The 25201-nt window shown below is 37.5% G+C and overlaps 1 protein-coding gene across 16 annotated transcripts; it reads right to left on the bottom strand.

Moving 5' to 3' along the window:
* Positions 1-194: 194 nt before the first annotated feature.
* On the bottom strand, positions 195-22032 carry NIPA2 (NIPA magnesium transporter 2). Of its 16 annotated transcripts, XM_045163474.1 has the most exons (11): positions 21751-22031; positions 20850-20983; positions 19012-19130; positions 18265-18439; positions 18058-18114; positions 17575-17692; positions 12832-13062; positions 11004-11060; positions 5205-5295; positions 3892-4052; positions 195-2272 (listed from the first exon to the last, which is right to left on the bottom strand). In XM_045163474.1, the coding sequence occupies exons 7-11, from the start codon at positions 12968-12970 to the stop codon at positions 1638-1640; spliced, it is 1083 nt and encodes a 360-aa protein (XP_045019409.1). In that variant the 5' UTR covers positions 12971-13062; positions 17575-17692; positions 18058-18114; positions 18265-18439; positions 19012-19130; positions 20850-20983; positions 21751-22031; the 3' UTR covers positions 195-1637. The 16 variants fall into 16 exon arrangements, with proteins under 16 accessions (XP_045019409.1, XP_045019411.1, XP_045019407.1 ...); XM_045163476.1 differs by lacking the exon at positions 18058-18114 and having other exon boundaries at positions 18265-18450; XM_045163472.1 differs by lacking the exon at positions 18058-18114.
* Between the last annotated feature and the right edge of the window lie 3169 nt (positions 22033-25201).

Raw genomic sequence — 25201 nt, 5'->3', positions numbered from 1 at the left:
CTACAAATGTTGCTTGTGGTAATGTGAAAAAATAACCCTGGGGCCAGTATTCTCCTGCAGATTAAGAGGTAGTATCCGTGCTCACCCTATAATGGAAGTATAGAATATGATGAAAAATTAAGTTTAATGAGTAAATTTAAATAATTCATGAGTTTTTATAACAATTATAAACTAAATAAGAATTTTAAGTGCTATAAGATGTTAAATAATTACAAATTTATTACTATAAAGCTATGCATTCTCAATGAGGGCAATATCACACCCAAAGGGGTGAAAATTGGTTTTCATCTGTTGTGTACAAGCACAGATATAGTTACAGTTTCGTACATAAACAAATATAGAGTATATGTGTGGTATTAAAATTACATGGAGAGAGGCAGTTAGGAAAAAAATGTCTACAGAGGTTCCTTAGAAGATCAATAATAAAATATTGGGAAAATGGAACGTGTTTCAGAGACCTAAAGTGTCAACTCTGCCCTGATAAGGCCAGTGAACAGTGAACCTCCCATGGATGGCTACTTAGACAGCAGACCAAGCTTAGTGACTGTGGGCAGGAGCAACAAAATGGAAACAGGCCCGAGTTCTTCCTACCTAGGTGGGAATGAGTTGTATTTTTGAGGCCAATTGATGACAGGTTTTGAAGCTGGACAGAGGTTCATTACATTGTTATTTTTTGCACAGGTTTGATGTTTTCTGTAAACATTTTTTTCATGGACATTTTAACAAAACCAAAAGAGTGGTCCAAACTCTTAAGCAAAAATAAGTGCTACAAAGAAATTATATTTTACAAACACCCTGTTCTAAACATTCAGATTTAGAAAAGATCTTTCAGTTTTATTTCAACATGAGCTAAATTTAAGAATTTACCCTAGTCTTCTATTTTCCAGCGTTGTTAGAAGAGCTAAATGATAATATAACTCATTACAAAAATATATGGAAAAGTACAAGAGCTGATGTAAAATGGTAATCAAGGGTCCAGCCATCAAGGGATTAGAGTAACTGAAGAAGAAAACCAGCCGGGCTGTAGTCTGACAAAGGATGTGCTGATTTAAAAAAGTGTCATCTTGGAAGACCATCAAATGTTCATGGTGGCAACTCCCAGCCTGAGAAGTACGTCCATGCAGTGACTTCCTACCTTTTTTTGTTTGTAAGTTGCCTTCATTTAATAATTTAGGGGTCTCTTAAATTAATAGTTCAAAATTTAAATAATTCATTACATAGGAGTCATTTTTATAGGTAAGATAAATTACAGGATAATGTATTAATTTTTTGTTTTAATCAAAAAGCCTTAAAATGATCAGGAATTGATAAGAATGGGCATGAAAAATGTACATTTCAGACTTTCATCACCAGTGGGAGGAAAAAGCCTTTTTATAGACCTAAAACTGTCAGTGCATTTAGATTTTGATGAAGGAAAATTTAAAATAACTCTACAATAATACAGTGTTAATAGAAATTGGCCATGTATTGAGTCGTCATTTAAACATAAGTAATTTCTTGGTCCAAATTAGTGAAACCTTAAAAAAAAAAAGGATTGTCTCTAGAGAACATCATTTGAGAACAATGCTTTTTCAGACACATTCTGATACTCAGATTCACTTTTTTATAACAGTTATAGATTAATTACATCTTTCTTCCTAAAAAGCTGTCAGATTTCCATTTCTTCGGGAGATATTTTCAGCAGTGTGTTGTTCGATTCCACAGGTTAAGCTCTCTTCATTATTATTAAGAACTTCATACATACTAGAAAGACTGCCATTCACTGCTTTTTCGTCTTTCCGAAAAGACACGGGCAGACTTGAGAGACTAAAGCTGACGTCTTTAAAGGCATGCAACAAGAATATTCCCACAATGATTGTAAAGAAGCCACTCAGAGTACCAATGACATCATCAACAGGCATATCTTGCCATTCCTTAAAAAGAATAGCTGAACAAGTTATAACTGATGTTGTGAAGAACACATAATATATTGGAGTCACGATAGAAGTGTTGAATATGTCCAGGGCCCTGTTTAGGTAGTTAATCTGTGTGCTCACACAGACTATAAGGCTCAGCAGCAGGATCCAGGTCAGGGGATGTTGTAGCACAGGTTTTCCAGCAAACAGCTCTTTGATAGCAATGCCCAGGCCTTTAGCACAGGAGACTGAAACTGCCCCAATTACAGAGCAGATTGTGATATACACAAGAATGTTTGTCTGTCCATGGCGAGGTCCCACCACAAAGATTAATATCAAGGACACAATGACCACAAGTGTTGCAAAGACCACAAAACCTGGAGGAGGCAAAGAAAAATTATATTTAGTTAAATGTTTAAGTACTTGATAAGAAGGAGAAAAGGTGTGGTCCTAAAATAAAAATTAGCTTTCTTATGCTGCCCCAACAAAAACAGTCATAATAATTTAGTTAGATGTACACACTGGAAGATTACGCTTCATATTCACAAATTATACTACTACTAACATTTTTAAAGTAGTATCTTGGGCCTCATAATTATACAGATATCCCTTGATTAACATGGGATTGAGTTGCATGGATCCAATTATACATGGATTTTTTTTTCCAATAAATACAGTACAATACAATCTGAAGGCTGAACCTGTGGATGTGGAACCTCAGACATACAAGATGGACTATAAGTGGGTTTTCTCAGATATCCCTAAGCTCTGTGTTGTTGAAGGGTCAAATGTATATATGTCAAAGAAAACAGTATCAGGCTGACTCACAGCCATCCGTCCAAGAACACTGCCCTACTTCCACCCACTGGGGTGCTCTAATTCCAAGAATAGGTATAATACAATCAGAAACCAGTGGAGAGAAATTATGAGATGACCTTGAATGCTCAATGATTTATAGATGCTAAAGAACATTTGTCTAAAAGGAGCAAATTTTTTAAATATTTAGGGACCAACCACGGGGGTAAAAAATCAATAAGAGAACTTGACAATAACTGTCGGGATCCAAGTTAGAGAGGAGACTTGAACCCAACATGATAATAGCTAATGACTGTGTAGCACTACAGGTCAGACACTTTTCTTAGCAATTTGCATAAATTAAGTCATTAAATTCTCACAACTACCCTGTAATATAGACACTGTCATTTGCAATTTTAAGATGAGGAAACAGAGCAGTTGTTTAATCTTTTAACTCCTTGAATTCTAGTAATATGATTTTTAGAGAAGGAAACACAAAAATAAGAATTTGTAAGGAGATGATAGAAACATGAAAGCCAAAAATCAGAAGATAACTGATAACAGCAGATTCAAGAAAGCTGAATCCCATCATCAGCAGTGATCAAAAATTAGAAAGTGACTCGGTGTGCTACAATGAATGCTCTGAAGATACAAACTACCTCTAGAAGTGGGTTGAAGAAGAGACTAAAAACAGGAGACCTAGCTAAAGTCTCTTCAAAGAGCACTGAGACCACGTCAGATCCCGGCCCAGTTCTGAATATCTCAGTGACCGGTCCCCTTGCCAGACTAGCTGAGTGCGTGGGGGCCTCACTAAAATGGGGCCCTGGAGTAAGGCATACGTCTATGATGGTAGCCATCTCCTCTTTCCCACTCAAATCCTAGATGCTGGCAAGCCAGATAGGAAACTTGGCTGGGAATCTGACCAGCTCAACTCGCAAGGCAGTCAAGGGTCACTAGAGAGGGGCCAAAACAAACAGAAAAAGTCTTTGTTAGTTCAATGTAGACAGAGGGAAACTTCAAAGACAATAGTGAAATGAGAGGAATCAAAGCAGTCAAAATCTGAAGTAAAAGGAAGTACCCTGAGGTAGCTAGAGAAAGACCACACAAAGCAATGAAGACCCAGCGTAGCCAGAGAGAAATAAAAATTACTTTGAAAAAGAATAAAATACAGTAAGACTAAAAAAAATTTTTTTTTTCATACCTGGATCTCCTAGCTTGTGAGACATTTCATTTAAGGTCTCAATCTCCTCTTCTTTTGGAGCATGAATAACCATAACTGTAGATCCCAGAATACTTAGCAAACATCCAATTTTTCCATGAAGATTAAGTCTTTCATTTAGAAAGTATGAAGAAAGAATGGCACTAAAGTGGAGGGAAAGATGGAGGACTATTAATCAGCTACTTTTCTCATTTTTAAATGTCAACACAACTTAAGAATTTAAATTACTGAACTCAAACTAAAACACTGAGCTTATAAAGATTCTAGCTTTCAGCCAAGGTAAAAAAAATGCACATTCAATCATAAAATGAAAGTTTCTGGGAACCACCTGCTTCATCATACTCTAAACCAGAATAGTTACCATCTTTCTACTGTGGGACATCAATATGAAATTTTACAATAAACAGAGCTATGATACAAATTTAAGAATCTAGGTCCATTTGGACCTATTTGCTCAACTTTATCCTTACTGAGTGATGAATCCATCATATATTTTCATTTAATTCCACATAACTTGCCTATTAATGATCAAGTTTTAATATTTTATAGCTAGTTTTATTGAAATCTTAAAAAAAGTATAAACCTATAAATAATGGCATAACAGAAAATTAAGAATAAAATACATTACCATAATATATATTTATTACACATAATACATAAATAGCATCTTGTATCTTTATACATTATAATATAGTTTCTTGAAAATTATATAATTTTGCATACAATATAGATTTATGTAACTATTAATGTTAAAAAAAGGATAAAAATACCTATCAATCAACCATCTTTGGGAATACTAGCCAAAATCCAGACTTCAATATGGGCTTAGCTGTTTCGGCTAATGATTAAAACAACAGAAACAGGACAAGTCTTGGACTGTTCCTTCCAAAAAAGTGTCCCAGGCCAGTCTTCAACCCTGCTCCAATCAATTACTTTCTAGAGAAGGTATAGAGATCTATTCATCACCAGTCACCACCTACCAAAGTATACATGTGTCAAATGATAAATACTGTAACGAATGCAACTTGGAATTTTAAAATACTGCAATTAACGTAGAACTAGTGTTGACTCTAAACACAAACAAGACAAAGCATAAAAGCATTTTCTCCCACAACTTGTTAGCTGGCCTATGCACAGAGAATAACATTTCAAAAGCAAACTACTACACAGCATAAAAAAAGTCTCAAGGTTGTTTAAATATAAATTAAACTGAGCATGTGTAATTAGCAGGTACTGAATGCCTTAGAGATGAAACATTAACTGCTGTTTCTACACGTGAAGAGAAGGGTCCTCACCTTACTAGGACACTGAGTGCTCCTAAGGGAGTCACTAGGGTGGCTGGTGCAAATGCATATGCAGCAAAGTTGGCCACCTCGCCAGCTCCCACTTGGAGAAAGACAACAAAAGAAAAGGCTCAGATAGGAACATATTTAGTCAAAACAGAAAAGGCTGCATTTTACATACATTTTTTAACACACTATTTAAATTGTTATTCATAAGGGTTCTCCTGTAAATTATCAACATTAGAATAGAATTCAAACCAATTAGAAACAATACAAACCTAGAATTTTAATGGAAAATATCTAATTTCTATGTGGGTTTTTTTTTTTTTGGTTGGGCTGCGTGGCTTGTGGGATCCTAGTTCCCCAACCAGGGATCGAACCAGGGTCCTCAGCAGTGAGAGCACTGAGCCCGAGTCCGAATCACTGGGCTGCCAGGCAATTCCCCTGTGTATGGGTTTTTTAAATCAAAAATTTAGTATTTATAGCCTATGACAAACAAAAATCAGCTTAAACAGATATAAAAGCCTTTTTTACTAGCTCTTTTCCTTTTTAAAACCCAACTCTTACATTCAAAAGATATTCTTGGGTTGCTACTATGCATCAGATGTTCTAGGATGAGGAAAAATAAGACATTTTAGTGAAGGGAAACAGACAAATGAAGTAAAGTGTGCTACTTAGAAAACAAAGCAAGGGAAAGGAATGAAGAGCTGGTGCCAGGCAGATAATGTTGCCAGGCAAGGGTGCTTGGACAGAAAGTTTTGATCAGTCAGATATGGAGTAAGGGGTTTACCAGCAGCTATGTGTGGGGGGGAAATGGGGAGACATCCCAAGCAGGAAGAGTAAGTACAAAATTTTGACTCAAGACCATGTCTGGCATGTTGGAGCAGCAAGGAAGCCAGAATGGCTCATACAGAGCAAGCATGCGGGGAGTGGCCAGGGAGAACAGGACCTTTGTGAGTCTCTCAATGGATTTCATCTAAGCTGAAAAGCCACTGAGGAATTTTAGCAGGGGAGGGACATGTGATCACGTAAAATCACTCTTGGCTACGGTTTTCCAAAATGGTTATACACCTAGTAGTGTATGAGAGTTTCCTATTTCTCACTCTCCCCAACGTGTGCTAATCTGTTAATGGGAAACAGGATTATTTTATTATGCTTTGAATTTGCATTCCCCTTTTTCATATGTTTATTAGCCAAGTTAAATCTTTTAGTGAAGTAGTTTGGGTTTTTTACCAGTTTGTCTATTAGGGTATTTGTTTTCTCTTATTGATTTTAAGTAATCCTTCATATATTTTGAACACGAATATTTTCTCAGCTTCAAAAAAAGTCTTTGCTATTTCCCCATTTTGGTGTTTACTATGGGCTTCCCAGGTTGGCTCCAGTGGTAAAGAACCCACCTGCTAATGCAGGAGATGGAAGAGATCCCTGGGTTGGGAAGACTCCCTGGAGGAGCGCATGGCAACTCACTCCAGTATTCTTGCCTGGAGAATCCCAAGGACAGAAGAGCCTGGCGGGCTTCAGTCCACAGGGTGGCAGAGTCAAACATGACTAAAGACTTAGCATCAAGCAATTGTTAGTTCTGGCATTTTTTTGGCTTAGAAATCCTTTATCATCTTATCATCTTTAATTCACCTAAATTACTAATTTGAAATGGTTTTAGTCATGAATAGCTGAATTTTACTAAAATAATCATATAATTTTCTCCTTCAATTTAACAGTAAATTACAGTGACTTGTTTTCCAAGATTATGCCAATTTTGCATCTGCAGAATAAATCTAACTTGCTCATATTATTTTGTTTGTGATTTTTACATTTAGGTTTGTGAATGAGACTAGACTTTATTTTTCCCTTCTTATTCTGTCCTGATCAGGTTTTCATATTAGGATTATACTAGCTTTTTAAGAAGAATGAGGGAACCCCTTTTTCTATTATTAAGAAACTTCTTAAGACTACAATTATTTCTTCTTTAAATGACTGTGTAATTTACCTATGAAACCATCTGGGCTCAGGACTTAGTACATGCAAAGGTTTTAAAACTACAGCTTCAACTGGGTTAAGTTAGAGGAGTATTCCAGTTTTCTATTTCCTCATGAGTATTGATACACTTTACTTTTCCATAAATTTTATCTATATTTTTTATCAACTGGATGTTTTTCATAATATCCTGTTAATATCTATGAAACCTTAATTACATCACCTAGCTATTCTTTTCTTTTTCTTGATCAGTTTCAACAAAAGGTTTGTCAAGTTCATTATTCTGAGCATTGACCCAAATCTCGCTTTAATACCTTGTTTTTCTATTTAAATACTTTTAGCTCTTCTCTTTACTCCTTCTATGGTTTATTCTACAATTCTTTTTCTATTTTCTTCAACTAGATGCCTCATCTTTCTTTTCAATTATATTTATTTGAAACCATAAATTTTACTCTACTTCAGTTTTATTCCCTAAGTTATGATATTTTGTATTCTGTATCAATATACTGAAGTACTGTTTAAATTAAACATACTTTTAAAATATTTTAATTTCCATCTGACTTCTTTGAACCACGGGTTACATAAAAGCATATTTCTAAATTTCTACATGTATTTTTCATGTTATATTTTTGTTACTGATTTCTAATATAATGATAATGATCTGTGAAAAACTTAATTAAATCCTTTGAAAAATTTCAAGACTGGCTTTATGGTCCAGCAAATAGTTCATCTGCATCAATATTCCATATGCACTTGAAAATAACGGAGACCTGAAGTTGCTGAGTTCAGTGAGTTAAGTTAAATCTGCTGTTCATATTTTCTATCACCTTAAGAATTTTCCTCTGCCTGTCCCATCAACTGCTCAGTGTCATATTAAAATCTCACTATATGAACCTGGATTTGTGTATTTCTCCGTGCTGTTCTGAGTTTCAAGGCCACATTATTCTTTTTATGTATTTATTTATGGCTGTACTGGGTCTTCGCTGTGTGCCTGTGCAAACATTTTTCAGTGTTCGGTGTGCGGAGGCTACTCTTCGTGGCGATGCACAGGTTCCTCCTTGCAGTGGCCTCTCGTTGCAGAGCACGGGGTAAGGCTTAGGAGGCGCTGATATATGGGCTAAACTGCTCCAAGGCATGTGGGATCTTCCCAAACCAGGGATCAAACCCATGTCCCCTGCAATGGCAGGCAGATTCTCATCCACTGTGCCACCAGGGAAATCCTCAAGGCCATATTATTTATATATATTTTATCAGTCAGGACTGATAAAACCTCCTGAGTTGAACCCTTTGTTTTTAAGAAATAATCCTCTATCTCCAGTGTTGTTTTGGTATGAAGTATATTTTTTCTAAAACAATAACAGAAATGTCAGGTTTCTTTAGGCATGTTTTTCCATCCTTCTCTTTCAGCCATTTTATATCCTCATGTTTTACAGTGTACCTGACAACAGGCATGTAGTTTATTATTTGTTTTTATAATTCCGATGGAATAATCTGTCTTTAACTAGGCCATTTCATGCACAGTAGCTGATAAACCCGGATTTAAATATACCTGAGGCTGATTCATGTTGATGTTTCGTAGACACCAACACAATACTGCAAAGCAATTATCTTTCAATTAAAAATAAATTTTAAAAATAAGTTAAAAATAAATATACCACATTTTAAAAGACTTTCAAGAGTTTAAAGATTAATAATGTAATACTTCAAATATTCAGAAAAACAGAATAAAATATAAATGACAGCTATATATCCACCACCTGAGTGGTATCACCCTTCACAAGTTCTCTCTTTCAAAAGGGGCCTGCTATGGAGTCTGTAGTTACCTCTAGGGCAGAAGTATCTCCAGCTCATCCTGAGCTTTATGCGTTTCCCTGATGCTGGCTAGGTAATTCTTAACTATCATGTTGGCTCTTTAATGCTTTTAAGAGGATGCTTTTTTATATCCTGTCCAGTCTTTCAACTTGTTTTCAGCGAATCTTATTAGTTTCATCTTCAAAACACCCAGATTCTACCACTTCTCACCACACTAACTGCCATTACTCCAGGTCCATGCCATTATCACCTCTTACCAAATTATTTCAACAGCTTCTTACTGGTTTCTCTGCTTTTGCCCCTATACAGTCTATGCCTCAACACAGCAGCCCAAGAGTTCCTATTAAAACCTGAGTCTGTACATATTACCCCTTTGTTCAAGCCTCCAATAATTCCCCATCAAACATAAAAGTCAAAGTCTTTTCTGTGACGTACAAAGCCCCATGTAATCTAGGTCCTCATTACTTCTCTAAATTTAACCTCAACCACTGCCCTGAACTCCCACTCCGTTACTATCCTTATCTCTTTAATGGTTCCTGAGGTTTTAGTAATCCAGTGCTGTACAACAAAGCACCCCCAAAACTGGCAGCTTAAAGCAACAAATGTCAGCCATGTTTTCTGTTGGCCAAGACAATGATTTCTCATAGTTTCTGCTGATCAGCAGGTACTTCTCAATCAGCGTCTTTCAAAAGGTTGCAGTCGAGATACTATCTGGAGCCTGTGCCTTGCCACAAACTGGAGGACTCACATCCAAGGTAACTCATGTGACTGTTAAGTCAGTAACTTGAGTGTAGCCTGGGGACCTCTCCTCAGGCTGACCGTCCTCCAGCACAGAAGTTGGCTTCAGAATGACCAATCCAATCAATTAAGGCAAAACCTTAATGCCTCTGATGACTTAAGTCACAAGTCATCAACTCTGTTGTATACTTTGATCATAACGCATTAATTCAGTGTGAGAAGAGATAATACAAAGTTGTGACTACCAGGGAGCAAGAAGCTTTGCGGGCTATCTTGGGTTCTGCCTACCACATTTTAACCCGCCAGGCATGGTCCTGCTCGCTGCCTTCATGTTTATTATTTCCTCCTGCTTAAAATGTTCTTCACCCAAATACCCATATGGTTCTTCACCCAAATACCCTTCACTTCCTTTATCTTTTACTCAAATATTATCTTTCCAATGAGGCCTGCCCTGGCCCCTCAACTAAAATAGAAACCTATCTATCCTTCATTTTACTACATCCCTTCTCTACGTACTACTAGCAAATGTCAGCATTTATCACTAACACACAGTTTAGTTTATCTTCTTTACTGTTGTCCACCTAGAAAGTAAAGTCTCCTGTGGATAAGAAGCACCTAGAACACCTGACACACAAAAAATGATCAAAAAGTACTTCCTGAATGAAGAGTTAAATTGTCTCTTTGTTATTTCAACTGCCCTTAGAAAAAAATTTTACATAATTCAATCCTGAATATTTTGAAAGCTCAGTGTCTTAAGGATCACTCTTTCTATGTACCTTTTAAAAGACAATCATCAGAGCCCCCTCGCCTGCCCCATTGCACCCCTCACAAGCATCCTACACTAATAAACCTACTTCTTGCCTATCAAAAAAATAATACATAAATACACAAAATGTAATCATCAAAGTATGCATGGAAGTCTTAGCAAATGCATACCTCCTTTCTAATTTGGAATGAAAATCAAAGGAAGGACAGGAATGCTTTCTATGATCTTTCACTTAAGATCACCTTAAACTGAGTGTAACTTTTAAAAATACATATATATGTCAGGCATGTTTTAATCAGATAGACAAAAGTTTTCGCATCCAAATTAAATAAACTTTTAAACTGTTAAGTGACTTATACAGGCTTAAATTTTACATATTTTGAGTTTTGTTCATCAAAAAAACCCAGAATTTAAAGTTTTAAAATTTGCTGGTAATATAAATATGGTAATATGTAAAATAGTATACATAAATATTTCAATATACACCTATAGTATTTTCTTGAAACATCCTCTATACATACTTGATAGCAGTCCGGCCCACCATAACCATTCTTTGAGATATGCATGGCCACCTTGACCTGTCAATGAAAACATATTTCACTTCTTTGGAAGATTATTAGACTTCAATATATTTATGACAATTAGTAATGACAGATTTTAAAATATCATTTGCTTATTATTACTATATTGAATAAAGGCTTCATCATGATTACACCAGAGAAGGCAATGGCACCCCACTCCAGTACTCTTGCCTGGCAAATCCCATGGACAGAGAAGCCTGGTAGGCTGCAGTCCATGGGGTCGCTAAGAGTGGGACACGACTTCACTTTCACTTTTCACTTTCATGCATTGGAGAAGGAAATGGCAACCCACTCCAGTGTTCTTGCCTGGAGAATCCCAGGGATGGAGGAGCCTGGTGGACTGCGTCTATGGGGTCGCACAGAGTCAGACACGACTGAAGTGACTTAGCAGCAGCAGCAGCAGCAGAAGCATGATTACAAAGGGGATTTCTTAGATAATATTTTTACGATTATCTTAAAACAGGGGATGTGAGGATCACAAGAATGTGAATGAAGGAGTTAAATCAATCCTTCTATTTCAGTTCATAGTTCATGCTTTTGTTTTGTGAACTTACCTTCAATACACAAAGTGAACCAATCAGAAACAGCCCAACTTCTAGTGAATTAGATAGTGGAGAAGCCATTTAGGTGTGGGTTGGCCCCACTTATGAGGTAGTAACCCTGGAGAAAAGGGTCCTTTATTGACCAGAACATAAAAAGTTTGAGCACTGCTCACAGTCTGGAGCTTCCAGGATATTCATCCTGCCTTTTCCTCTAGACCATCCTTCACTTTCCTCTAGACGAAAACTAACAAAATTTGGAAGCAATCAGTACTTAACCCATTATTCAAAAGAAAAAGTCAATGTGAATGAACTCTTTGATAAGCATATCCACATGGAAAATGTGAGTACCTGACTCAGGAATGAGGATATACTTGTTCAAATAGTATATGCCAATACTTTCTCCTTTCTGCACGAAATCCAATTGAGGTCATTATTTTAAGAGCTTGATTAGGTATGGCTGTAGAAATGGCACAGAAAAGAAGGAGGAGGTAATTTTTTTTTACTGCCAAAGCAGATTTTCCTATGAGAACAGAACTGGGTCTAAAACTGAAGCAGAGGCTGAATGACAGAACATGGCCAGAATGCAACATAAAGCTGGAAGCTGTTATGATACACCAAAGTTAGAGGGCGTTCAATCACATCAGGCATTTCCCAGGGGCTCATGGCTTGTCAGTAGTTTCTGGGGATCAACCTATACCACCAATCAGAATTTCACTCAACTAAGTACACCTCAACCCAAAGAAGCCAGCTCTCCTTCCTGCCAATTTGAGATCAGGAAGGAAAATGTCTAAGGAAAAAACAAACTTACTATCATAGACAAAAGAGCCTAGCCTTTGATAAGATTCTGATTCTATCCATATAACCTCATTTCCTTCTCTGCAGACATATCAAAATTTAAAGAAAGGGCTGGATGCTAACTGGGTATTGGTCCCTATTCCCACTTTGATAATAACTGCAAGAGTGAGTAGTTAACTTATTTTGACTTTTTATTTTTCTTATTACAAAAGTGATTCTCTATAAACATTTACAATTCTTACAAAGTCTCTATAAACATTTACAATTCTTACAAAGTCCAAAGTTTTGAATATAGTCACAAGGAATGAAGATATAGTCTTCTACAGTCAAAGAACCCAAATATCAATGGATATCTGGACACAAATATCATGTGTTCCACAAAGGAACACAATGATGCCATTTCAAAGTTACACAGGGCATAAATAACTTACCTGCTCTCATGGAGCCTTTTCTGGCAAGTCGTAGAAGGCCTTTTTTTTTCAAAATGAAACTCCCTCCAATGAAAATACTGGAACTCATAGCCAATCCCAGACCAATATAAAAGTCATACTTTCCATGCCCCTGGCTCATTTCGCTTGTTATTTAAAAAGCTACTGTGAATCACATTGATCAAGAGCACAGAAACTGTTGGTGCTGGAGGCAGGATGATGCAGTCTTCAAATCTAAAGAGGGAAAACAAAATGAAATTTTCACAGAATGACAGGATGCATGATCACTGCAAAATTTTACTGTTTCTTTTCTCATGAAATAATACTTTTTATTACTACTATTAATAACATAAATATATCCACCATTTGTATTTAGCACTTATCTAATTATATATCCTCCAATTATGGAAAAAGATGGGATTGTCATATAAAACCAAACTTAAAAACTGGGACTTCCCTGGCAGTCCAGGGGTTAAAACTCCATGCTTCCACTGCAGGGGGCAATGGTTCAATCCCTGATCAGGAAACTAAGATGCTACATGCTGTGTGGTGCAGACAAAAAAGAAAAAACACTGAACTGATAGAAACAGAAAACTCTGAAAGGTGGCGGTTAAGGGGTAGGGAAAGGGAGTGAAGGTGGTCAAAAGGTACAACCTTCCAGTTATAAGATTAATAAGTAACATAGTTAACAACACTGTATTGCGTAGGCTAGTGAATGTGGCTAGACAGTAGATCTTAATTCTCACTACAAAAAAAAAAAAACAAAAAAACCATTTAGCTATGTGTGGTCATCGATGAACGTTAACTAAACTTACTGTGGTGATTATTTTGTAATATGTACCTTATGCGGTAACCTTAAATTAATACAATCTTACATATCAACTACAATTCAATAAAACTGGGGAAAAAATAAAAAGTAAAACCATATTTAAATTGATTTTATAAACTCTGGTTTCCTATTTTAAAAATGTTTCCTGTCTTAGCTGCACAGTCCATAGTTAACAAACTTTCCTAAGAAAAAAAAACTCCTCAGAATGAAAATGAGGCATAAAAATACACAAATCTAGTTTACAAAAACATTTACCAATTTTACAAATGTGTCTTTCTGAATACGCTATACAAAGAAACAAAAAATTTTCTCAAGCATACATTTTCTTCTTGGAAATCTACGTAGATATAAGTATATGGTAATTTACTTCTTATGTAGCCCATTCAGGAATGTGTAAGGAGAAGGCAGATGTCACATTATTTTGTTATAGTAGAGAATGAAGTCTAGCAGATAGATGTTTGTCAGGGTATGTGTGTGGTACTCTTGGCCCTTTTAGAAAACAGGAGGGTCATGGAACCTAGAAGACTCAAGCTATAAGACCAGAAAGGATGCAATGGCTTACCAAAGACTACAGTTTTTTTCAAACAGCCCAAACTCAGAACTCTACTGGCAAATGAACTAAATTGGGTAGAAAAGCAGAGGAAAAAGCACTTACTCGGCTGCAAGGTTTACTACTGGTTATAACAAACTGCCAGCCCAACTTTCTGATATGTCTTGAGATGTTTTCAGTCCCACAATTTAACAACTGAATCCCAGAATTAATCTACAATTCAGTCAGGATCCTTAGTCATTAACCCTCACTGACCAGCCAGATTTTTCCATTCTTCAGGTTACAGGACACTGGCCTTTAACAAAAGCAACTTAATTTCCTATCTACCTAGCCCCTCAATTACCTTATCCATCCACGCAAAGAGGTTTTACTGAACATACATTCTGTGCACTAAGCAGTATGATCAGCTGTTTGGATAAAATGGTAATAGCTTTTAGACTTCAGTGGGGAGACAGACAAGGGACAGATTAGAACAGGGGGCTGGGAGGTAAGTGAAATAGGTGAGGGAGATTAAGAGGTATAAACTTTCAGGTACAAATAAATGACTCACTGAGATGAAACATACAACATGGGGAACATAGTCAATACCAATGTAATATCTTTTTATGGTGATAGATGGTAACTAGGTTCATCATGGTGATCATTTTGTAACATAAAAATATCATAATTAATCCTGAAATGAATTTCTAAGGTCCCAGGCTGCTGAAATTGTGAACTAATTGCATCCTTAAGCAAATGAGCCAACATAAAAGTCATTCAATTTTTTTTTTTTCTTTAATATTTTGCACTTGGAACATAGCATTGTGGGTCAATTATACCAAAAAAAAAAAAAAAAAAAAAAAACAACTTTCAATACTAAACTTCCAGTTATGAAAAAATACCTTAAAAACAGTACTTACTGTAATTGCATAATAAAGTTTGACAATTTTCTTAAACACAAAAGAATGAAACCCTCGGCTATAGTTTTTCACATCTAGTGGCTTAGTTTGAATCAATTCCCTTATTTCTCCTTCTTATTAATAAATACACGAAAATGAAAGAGAAGTTCTAAACCTATAATTAAACTACTCTATTAACAAAAGAAAAAAAGATTATAACAAATTAAAAAGTGTGTTTACAGGTTCCCACCATACCCTACAACTTGTTTATCCATGTTTATGACTCAGTTACCCTCAGCAGAAGGCCAGCTTCCGGGCTCCTGCACAAGAGTCACCTTTATTTATCCTGTGTGCCAAGTATCCAGCAATCTCAAACTATGTCAGATGTATTCTGGGTGAATACTGACAAATGGAATCATATGATTGGCCCTAAAAAATAAAGCTGGCTATTTATGAGTAAGAAAACCACTGCGTCATTCAGCTTAGCATTCTAAAACGTAACCACTGTAAAACATAGCCTATAAACTGAAAAACTATAAAAAGTTGTCAAAGTAAGCTGGGAAGTGATAGTACCACATACAAATGAACATGCAAAGATGACAGTAACAATGGCTGGAAAATGAGAGTAAAGACACCCAGCCACCACTAAACACTTCAGCCTACTTGGCAGATATATTCTTCTAATAAGCAAGAGTCATCTAACTGAAATGAACCCTCCTCCTTTAACCACTATGTTCATGGAACAACGTTCTTAATTACCATTCAAGTTCTACTGAGGAAGTAACTAATTAAATCTTTGAAAATCTCCCTTTTGAAGGTTTGACTAAAACAAGCCAACTTAGAGTCTGAATATCCTAGAATCAATAAAACAAAACCTTGTTATCTGCAAGGACCATACTCAGAAACAAGCCAAGCATATCTATAATTCCAATCCCATCATAAGGATAGCCTCACAAATCCAAATTCAGACTTTATAAAACTGACCTTCAAATACCAAATGTGTAGCTATCAACTTACTAATATTTACTAGTGCTTAAAGTTGAGCGACTTCACTTTCACTTTTCACTTTCATGCATTGGAGAAGGAAATGGCAACCCACTCCAGTGTTCTTGCCTGGAGAATCCCAGGGACGGGGGAGCCTGGTGGGCTGCCGTCTATGGGGTCGCACAGAGTCAGACACGACTGAAGTGACTTAGCAGCAGCAGCAAAGTTAACTCTCCACTAAATGGCAAATTACAAGTAATGTAAGGTCTAAAATTAAGATCCAATATATTATGCTGCCTTGACACCTGGTAAAACTGGGGTGACTTAACCACAAGTTTCGGTCCTCCCCTACTCTGCTTTCATGGATAGGTCCCAAAGTCAAACAGCCCTCCTTATCACGGAGACCAGGCACACCTCCTGCTTATCCCTGAGTAGTGAGCTTCACTGCCTTGACAGACTGCAGAATTATTAAAGCAAGCCAATCACATCCTCCTGCAGGAACTGAGGGGCCCCTCAACCTCCTGCTTGCCTCACAGAGGTCCTGGTTCTTTACTCTGCAGCATGTGTGTGGCCCTGTGTAGTATGTGGTGTACTCCTCCTAGACATGTAAAAGTGACTAATGAACTGTTGTCTAAGAAACTGCTCTCACGTGCCCAGTGTCTAATGTCATGGGGGAGGAAATCTTCTCCAGCAACGAGGTGAAGAAGAGATGACTAAACCAACACATTAAGTCGGAATCTTATTTTATCCTATGATCACTGAAAGTCCACTGTTCTTAACTCTACTATGTCTATATATAAATTTTCTCTATATTTTACATAAAGTTGCACGTTGCTATTTAAAATCTTTTCCCCTCTTTTCTTTTTATTGTTACTGACTTATTGTGGAAAGCTTCAAGCATACAAAAGCAAAGAAGGATGTTTTTGATCAGTTGGGTCAATCTTATTATGCACATGGCTTTGGAGAGCTGTACCCCTTATCCCAAATTCATTTCCAAACACAGAATCATGGCTCCCTTCAGACAAGTCATCACTACCTGGACATACCACAGCCCCTCACATCCTTCTTTCCACTATGTAAGAGGATGCTCTTCACTTCAGGCCAGGTCACACTTCAAGTTGTGCTATAAAGACTTGTCCCGTAGCTACAGCCCACAGGCATTTTCTCTCCTGTGCAATTATTTTATTTACAGACACGTTCATAAAATTTATTTCCCAATTACTATTCTATCTTTGAAGATAAATTCTAAGTTTCTTAAAGACAATGACTAGTTATTCGTGGTGGTCTCCCCAGAAAAAGGCACTCACTTATACTGGCAAATCTGATTCATAAGCTTTTCTAAAATTAAGGTTATTTGTTGTATGTGTTTGTTCACTTACTGAATACACCAGTGTGTATACATGGGTGGGGAAGGATGCCAAGTAACATAAAAGTTGCATACCATGAAGCTATAAAGCAGCCTTCAGCCACTAAACTAAGTAAATGAATCACCTCATTTGACTTACACAGCAATGAGTCAGAATCTGTTTCCAAGCGCAGAGAAGTTGCTCCGTGCTACGTGGGGACAACAATGAACACCCAGAAGGATGTTCAACTCCCAAAGCAGCAGCCAATGATATAGATCTGTGGAGAATGTTACACAGAAAATGAAACAAAATTAAGGAGTCTAATCGGATGCAAAGAACGTGGATACAGAATAATGTAGAATAGGACTAAAAGATGGGTGGGTTTTGATGCTCAATGAAGCATGAAACTCAGAAGCCTATCTTCATTTGGATTTGTTGTTAATGTTGTATAGTTTTTGACTATTGAATTTATGAATACAACTATATATAACTGATTTCATTTTAAAAACCATGTTGTATTTAGGTATCCAATAGTTTATATAAAAATATTATTTTTTGTTCAATTAAAAAGAAAAGGAAGGAAAGAAAATGGACATCAGCATGAATGTCCTGAAAGGAATATTTGCTTCACTATTCTCAGACCTGGTAATGTTCTGTTCCCACTCTGTGTAACTAAAGGTCAATCACAGCCAGGAGAGCCTGAAACAGAGATTATTTTTTATTTCTCAAGGATCTGCTTCAGGCAGAGCCAGATTTAAAAAGTTAAACAAGGAAACTTGCTAAGTTTCACTTCAACTAGGTTCCCAAGCCAGAAATGACAAGTCCCAGGTGGTAACCTGCCCATCTTACCTCTCAGAGGGACTCAGGTGAAAGGTCCCAGTCCACTACCCCTGACTGTTACAGTTTAATTTTTGTAGTAATCTGTTCAATAAACATACACTAAGCAGCACATGTCCCAGGCACTGGTGTTATAAAGATGACCAAAAGTTCCTGTCATCAAGGATTCCACAGCTAAGTAAGAATTCTGAAAATAAACTATTCAAATTTTAAACACACTTCCAAATTTTAAAAACTTTTAGAATTTTCAGCTTCTTCTAACAGGCACTTGATTTTCATAATTGATTTCATTAATATCTATGAACACTTACACTGTTAACTTTAATCAAATGAAATTATGTCAAAAGTGAAATTAATACAGCTCAAAGAAAAAAAATTATGAAACTGGTCCACTTCCTTCTAAAGCACAGAGAACATACAATTAAAGGAAGAGGAAAACATGGACCGGTATTCTAACACCTATATGAAAAGCCTGAAGTAAGATTTGTTTTGGGAATTCCCTGGCAGTCTAGAGATTAGGACACAGTGCTTTCACGCCCTGGTCCCAGGTTCAATCCCTGCACAGGGAAAGATCTTACAAGCTGCAGCACAACCCAACCCACCCCCCGCCAAAAAAACTATGAAAAAAAGAAAAAGATTTACTTTGCAAAATGACATCATCAATTTCAAAGTTAGCTAACTTTAAAAATTACACCTATTTATTTAACAGTTTTAAACTTGTCACAGCACTTTTGACATTTCATTTTTACAAGAGCTTACATGTGATAATGTTAAGTAACTTCTCATGCAGCTGGTGAGTAGCAGACCTGGGATTAGAAAATGAGTCTCCTCATCCTCAGCCTTTTGCGTTTTCCATTAGTTTCCTTTTAGTCCCCAAGCTGGAACACAATCAAGGGGCAACTCAAACCAGGTTCTCAGTGTATGTAGGTCAGTCTTCATGCCCAACCTGCTTCTCGTGTTCGAACTGTGGCTTTACCATCCTTCATCACCCAAATTGCCTACAACGGCCAAGGGTGCCAGATGGATTCTCTCTCTGAGAGAAGCCAGCCAGTGGCTGGCTACCCACTATTTACAAAAAGAATTCCAAATTTTGTAACCCAATATCTAAGACCTTTCACCATTTGCTCCAAACCTGTATTTTAAATCTCTGCTTCCCAATACTGTATTTCATATACTATGGCTCCACCTTAAGTCAACACACTGCTGCCATTCTTAATTATTCCTTTCACTCCTCTGTATCTTTTTTACATTATTCCTTTCATCTTTAAAGACCTACTTCAAAAAAGCACCTCCACAATGAAGCCCTGCTTGAATTCCATAAACCGATTTTTTTCTGAATGTGCTAACCTTTATTCTGAATCTTTCTGTGGACACTTTTCCAGCCTCTATTATGATTACTAATGTACATGACTTATACCCACCTCACTGTGGCTCCCTATGGACAATGGTATGCTTATTTCATTTACTCAGTCAACAAATAACTGATTTACAGTAAATGAATACATACTATGTTCAAAAACACGGATACACAGTGAATACAGCAGACCAAAACCCTGCCCTTAAGAGTTTACCTTCTGTTGGCAAATAAGAACATTAATTTGGAAGGTGGTGAATGATACAGTGAAAAGTAAAGCATGTTAAAAATATTGAGTAATCTTAAAGATATTGGGTAATATAAAGTAATTGGGTTCAGGGGCTTCTATTTTAACTAAGTTGGTTAGGAGGCCTACTGGAGAATGTAACATTGAGTAGAGGCTTGAAAGAAATAGTAAAAGAACAAAGCACAGAAAGAAGCAAGTGCAAAGGCACTAAGGCATGAGCAAGCACGTAGTTTCTTAGGAAAACAAAGGCTGCTATAACTGACACTAACTGAATCAGAGGGCTTCCCAGGTGGCTCAGTGGTAAAGAACTGGCCTGTCTGTCTAGCAAGAGATGTGGGTTTGACCCCTGGCTCAGAAAGATTCCCTAGAGAAGGAGATGGCAACCCACTCTAGTATCCTTGCCTGGGAAATACCATCGACAAGGGAGCCTGGCGAGCTACAGTTCATGCAGTAGTAAAAGAGTCCAACGCTGTTTAGTGACTAAACAACAAAAACTGAAGGAGGGTAGGTGGGATACCTCAGCAAGGTGTTTTCATACACTAGAAATATCCTCAAGAATATAACTGTTTCTTATTATTATGTCTCCCTAATAGTAATAACTACCACTCTGGTGTGACTGATACACATTAATTCTTTTTTTTTTTTTTTGGATACACATTAATTCTAATCCACATGATAATGAGAAAAAGCTATCATTACCCCCCACCTTTTAGTTAAAGAAACCAAACCTCCCAGAGGTTAAATCTCAAATAGAGGATCACATAAAAGTTGCACAGCCTGAAATGAAACCTAACTGTCCACTGGACTCAACTTCTATACAGACTACCCACATCTAAGAGTTCTCATTATTTACTTCTGCTTGGTTTCCATTGCTTTAATTTTTTCCAGCCTCTCCTTGGGCTAATTATTTTTAAACATAGTAACTATAAATACTATGGAACCTAACTTTCCAATCCTATTTAGTAACAGTAATTATAAATTAAAATTTTAACTTACATGTAAGTTTAATATGGTCTCTTATGAATAAAAGGCTGGAAGAGGTTAGAGATGACTTATTCATTCTCATTTCCTCGTAAATAAAACCCTTTATTCTCATTTAAAGTTTTAAGCCCTGGCAGAGTAGCTCCAGCCTGGAAAGAAGAAAATACAGAAGTAGCAAAAGGAATGAATAGTTACTGAATACTTTTTTAAATTTAGCTACTAGCCTCCATACTCATTTTACTTACCAACTAACATAAAACCTACTCAACTGAGCATAACATACTGCTTCAACAGACAGCTTACGGGTATGAAACAAAGGTCTCTATTCTCTCATATTTATTGTTAGTACTTTTAACAAAAAAATGTACTAACTGGGTTCATGGTACATAGGGAATTTCCAGAAACAAAACTAAAACATAGCGTGTAGTAAATGAATTGAAAAATCTAGAAAAGAGATTCAAGAGACAAACACAAAATCAAAGGTATAATGAATTTTGTTCAGTTGTATGGTGAGGGAGAGAGGGTTCACTGACTTTATAAAAGTTAGGAAATTAAACAGGCCATGCTCAAAACGTTACAGCGACATCTAAGGCTTGTTCCACTGTCAATTAGTATCTCCGTGGTAGCTGAAACAATCTTTTAGAACTCATAACAAAGTGAAACTATTTTAATGAACTTAATGAACAGGCGGCCCGAAAATGCCAGGCCAGGTTTCCGTGGGATTTATTGGCAATCCAAATCATGTTTGAATTACTCGATTACGAGGGAAATTACTTCCATCTCAGAACACGCGTGGCTCAGTGTCTCCAGAGAAAAGAGGCGCCCCTGAGGAGTCCTTCCCGACCCAAGAGGGGCAGGCCTGCCCACAGTTAGCCCCTTCGCGCTTGCCTGAAATGAAGAAAAGTGGAGACCTCACCGAAGTTGGCAGGCCCGCCGCGCGGCTTCCCCTCCGCTATCCGGCCCGGGTCACCTCTGCTCACACCCCCACACAGGCCGCTCCGGCTACCCACTCCTGAGCTCGCGCGGCCACCGCCTTCGTTTCCGTCCAGTGGGAGGTGTGAGCATCCAGGGCTGCAGCCGTGCGCACCGCTTCCTCCATGGGGGAGCGCCCGGGGGAACTTGTCCCAGACGACCTCCAGCCCCCACCACCGCCGCCGCCACCGCCGCCGCCACCGCCACCACCAGGACCTAAAGAGACAGCTAAAGAGAGCCTGGGCGCGGCCGAGTGACGCAAGAGGCAGCGCGCGCACGCGCAGTGAGGCGCGGCAAACGCCCCGCCCCCGGCGCGCCTTCCGGAGAAGGGGCGGGACAGAGGAAAGTGGTCTGGATTGTTGGCTGACCAAGTGATCAAAATCAAATCAAATCAACATCAAGAAAGTACCATGTACGGTGAATTCCCACGCGCGGTTAGCACATGAAGCTCTGTGTCTAAGCTATCCTAGGAAAAGGTGCTCCGAGAGGGCAAGGGCGGGACTAGAGTGAGACCCGGAGGCCCGGGCGAGTAGGAGGAGGCCAAGGAGTGAAACCAAGTGCTGGGGGCGGGGCGGAGTTTGGCCTTCTCCTGGTAAGGCCTCCTCTTCCCAGATGGTAACTGACCGAATCCGAAACTATTCGTTACGTTCTTTGGGAGGGTTCATTGTTTGCTAAAAAGCCGACCTCCCTACACTTGGGAGATTTATTTTTCATGAGATGCACGGGAAACCCACTGTTAAGCTGCCCTGCCTTGGCTTCTTCTGGAACGTAGGAAGTTCCTGGGACCCATGATCATGGTTTCGTCAAAAAAGGACGAAGAGGGCTCATTTATTTATTACAAACCAGAAGAGCAACTAGCTGGATCTGGAGTGAGACCTGCTAATAAAACAATACAGGTGCAATTCCTCTGGGGATATTTTTCCAGTTTTTGACTAGATACGGGAACACTATTATACCAAATTTAAATAATTTTGGGTGGGAATCTTTCTAAAATGAAGTCTGTGCTTATTTAGCCAGAAAATGCCAAATGTAATTTGCTTGTTTAGGACTGTAGTCTCATTGGACTATTATCTAGACTGCACAGTCCCTGACTACTCTGGTTTTGGTAACTATGCAGCTTCTAATTTAAAAGCTTTTAATCTTCCCTAAACTTGGCAACCAGACAACTGTCCTTTTAAAAATTGGCTCAGAGGAACTTTTTTGTTTACTTTTTTGGTCTCACCTGTTGTATCTAGAGGACATGGTCAAATAAGCAATTACTTTGACTATTGAAAGATAGTTGACAAGCTGGTCTCTAATGATGCAGTAGAATGTTAAAAATGGCTATAATTCTGTACCCATCCATGTGCCCACACATTTTGCAGGGTGCCTTTGCAGTTCTACTCCATCCCAACTCTGCCTTAGCCAAAAATGTGGTGGTTGCCAGCCTAAATCATGATAAGAAGCGTGGATTAGTTGGCTGGAGGAGACCAGGTGGAGCAGAGCACCTTGCAAAGCCACCTAACTGACCCAGAGAATAGACATAGGGCCAAGTTGGTTGAGGTACACAAAACTGTCCTGTTGACCCGTAGATACATGAGAAAGAATAAAGGAATCTTCTATCAAGCCACTCTTTTTGACATGAATAAGTATGTAGCAATAACATAAATTCCAACAGGTACCTCTAGGAGGTAGGTGGCTGAAATGGAAGCAGTGGCTAGTTCATATGAGCAAAAACGCTTTGAAACTATGTCGACCTAACAAATTTGCTCGCGCCTCTTTTCTGCCAGTATTGTAATCATACCAACTAAATCCTCTCTCATCACTGTAGCTCACAGACTTATCTCAAATTCATTATCTGAACTCACCACACACCTGACACTTATGTCTGCACGGTGTATTATTTTTATAAGTATATGTAATATTCCCTGCTAATGTGATACAAGCTCCTTAAATGCCCAGATAACTTCTTCAGCACCTGATGATGCACATCTTATATATCAGAAGTGTTCAAGCATTGATCATGAGATATTTTTAAACTTTTAAAAGTTGAATGCGTTTTCATATACTGCTAGTAGGATTGTAAAATGGTACAACCTCCGTATAAAACACTTGGGCAAAAAAAAAAAAAACAACACTTTGGCAGTTTCTTAAAAAATGAAACATACACCAACCATATGATCCAATGATCCAGCTGTTCAACTTCTAGGTAATTTTACCCAAGAGAAATGAAAGCATATACCATTAAAAGATAAAATGTAAATGAGTGTAATGTGAATATAAATGAACATTCAATAAGTTTTATTTATAATAAAAAAATAGAAACAATCTAAACATCTGTCAACAGATGAATGGATAAACAACTATGGTATGTCCATATAGTGGAATACTACTGAGCAATAAAAGGGAATGAACTGTTGATACATGCTATAATATGGTAGCATGTCAAAGTAATTCTGATAAGTGAAAGAAGCCAGACCAAAGAGAGTATATATAGATTGTTACATTCATATAAAATTCCAGGAACTGGATGGTAATATATAGCAATAGAAAGCAGATGAATGGTTGGGAGTAGAGGGGCCAAGGAAAGCAGACAGATTACAATGGGGTAAAAGGAAACTTTGAGAGTGATAGGTATGTTCACTGTTTTGCTTGTGGTGATGCTTTCATCATATGACATCATATATATTAAAACATACCAAGTTGTGTATTTTATATATGTGAAGTTTATTGCATGTCAATCATACCTCAATAAAACCATTAAAATCTACTTTTGTCATTGTTATAGAAGTATAGGCAAGATTTATTAAGTACTATTTTTTAAAAATCATGAATTAGTAAATCAAAATTACTTCTCATATATAAATTATCCTTCAATTACTCTCCTGTGTTTCGGTTTTGTTACCATAGATGTCAGCCAGAAACATGAGAGTAGCATTTCAGATAATCTTTTAAATTTAGCTCAACCCCCTATTAGTAATTTTACCCTTTACACTGAAAAGTAAATAATGACATTCTCTAGCATTTTAATAGTTTATTATTATATACATTTTTCAATTAATATTAGTTTACCGAAGGCCATAGATAACTGACACATGCAGTAGGCATTTTCTAATACATTTGTTGGAGGAAGAGGGGAGAGCTCTCTGAAAAAGTAATAACTTGAATTTTTGGGTAGAACACTAGGATATTTATTAAAAGCCAGATGTTGGCTTTTTTATATTTATTTTAATGAGCATGTGACACTGTTAAGAAATAACCACAGAATCCTTCAAAACTTGTACACATCTGTGTGTGTGCTCGGTTGCTAAGTCATGTTCGACTTTTGCAACCCCATGGACTGTAGCCCACCATGCTCCTCTGTCTGTGGGATTTCCCAGGCAAGAATACTGGAGTGGGTTGCCATCAGATGCTGG

This window comes from Bubalus bubalis, chromosome 2 (assembly GCF_019923935.1).
Source record: "Bubalus bubalis isolate 160015118507 breed Murrah chromosome 2, NDDB_SH_1, whole genome shotgun sequence".
Classification (NCBI taxonomy): domain Eukaryota; kingdom Metazoa; phylum Chordata; class Mammalia; order Artiodactyla; family Bovidae; genus Bubalus; species Bubalus bubalis.
Note: the sequence above shows the minus strand (reverse complement) of the source record. Positions and strands in the feature narration are given on the sequence as shown.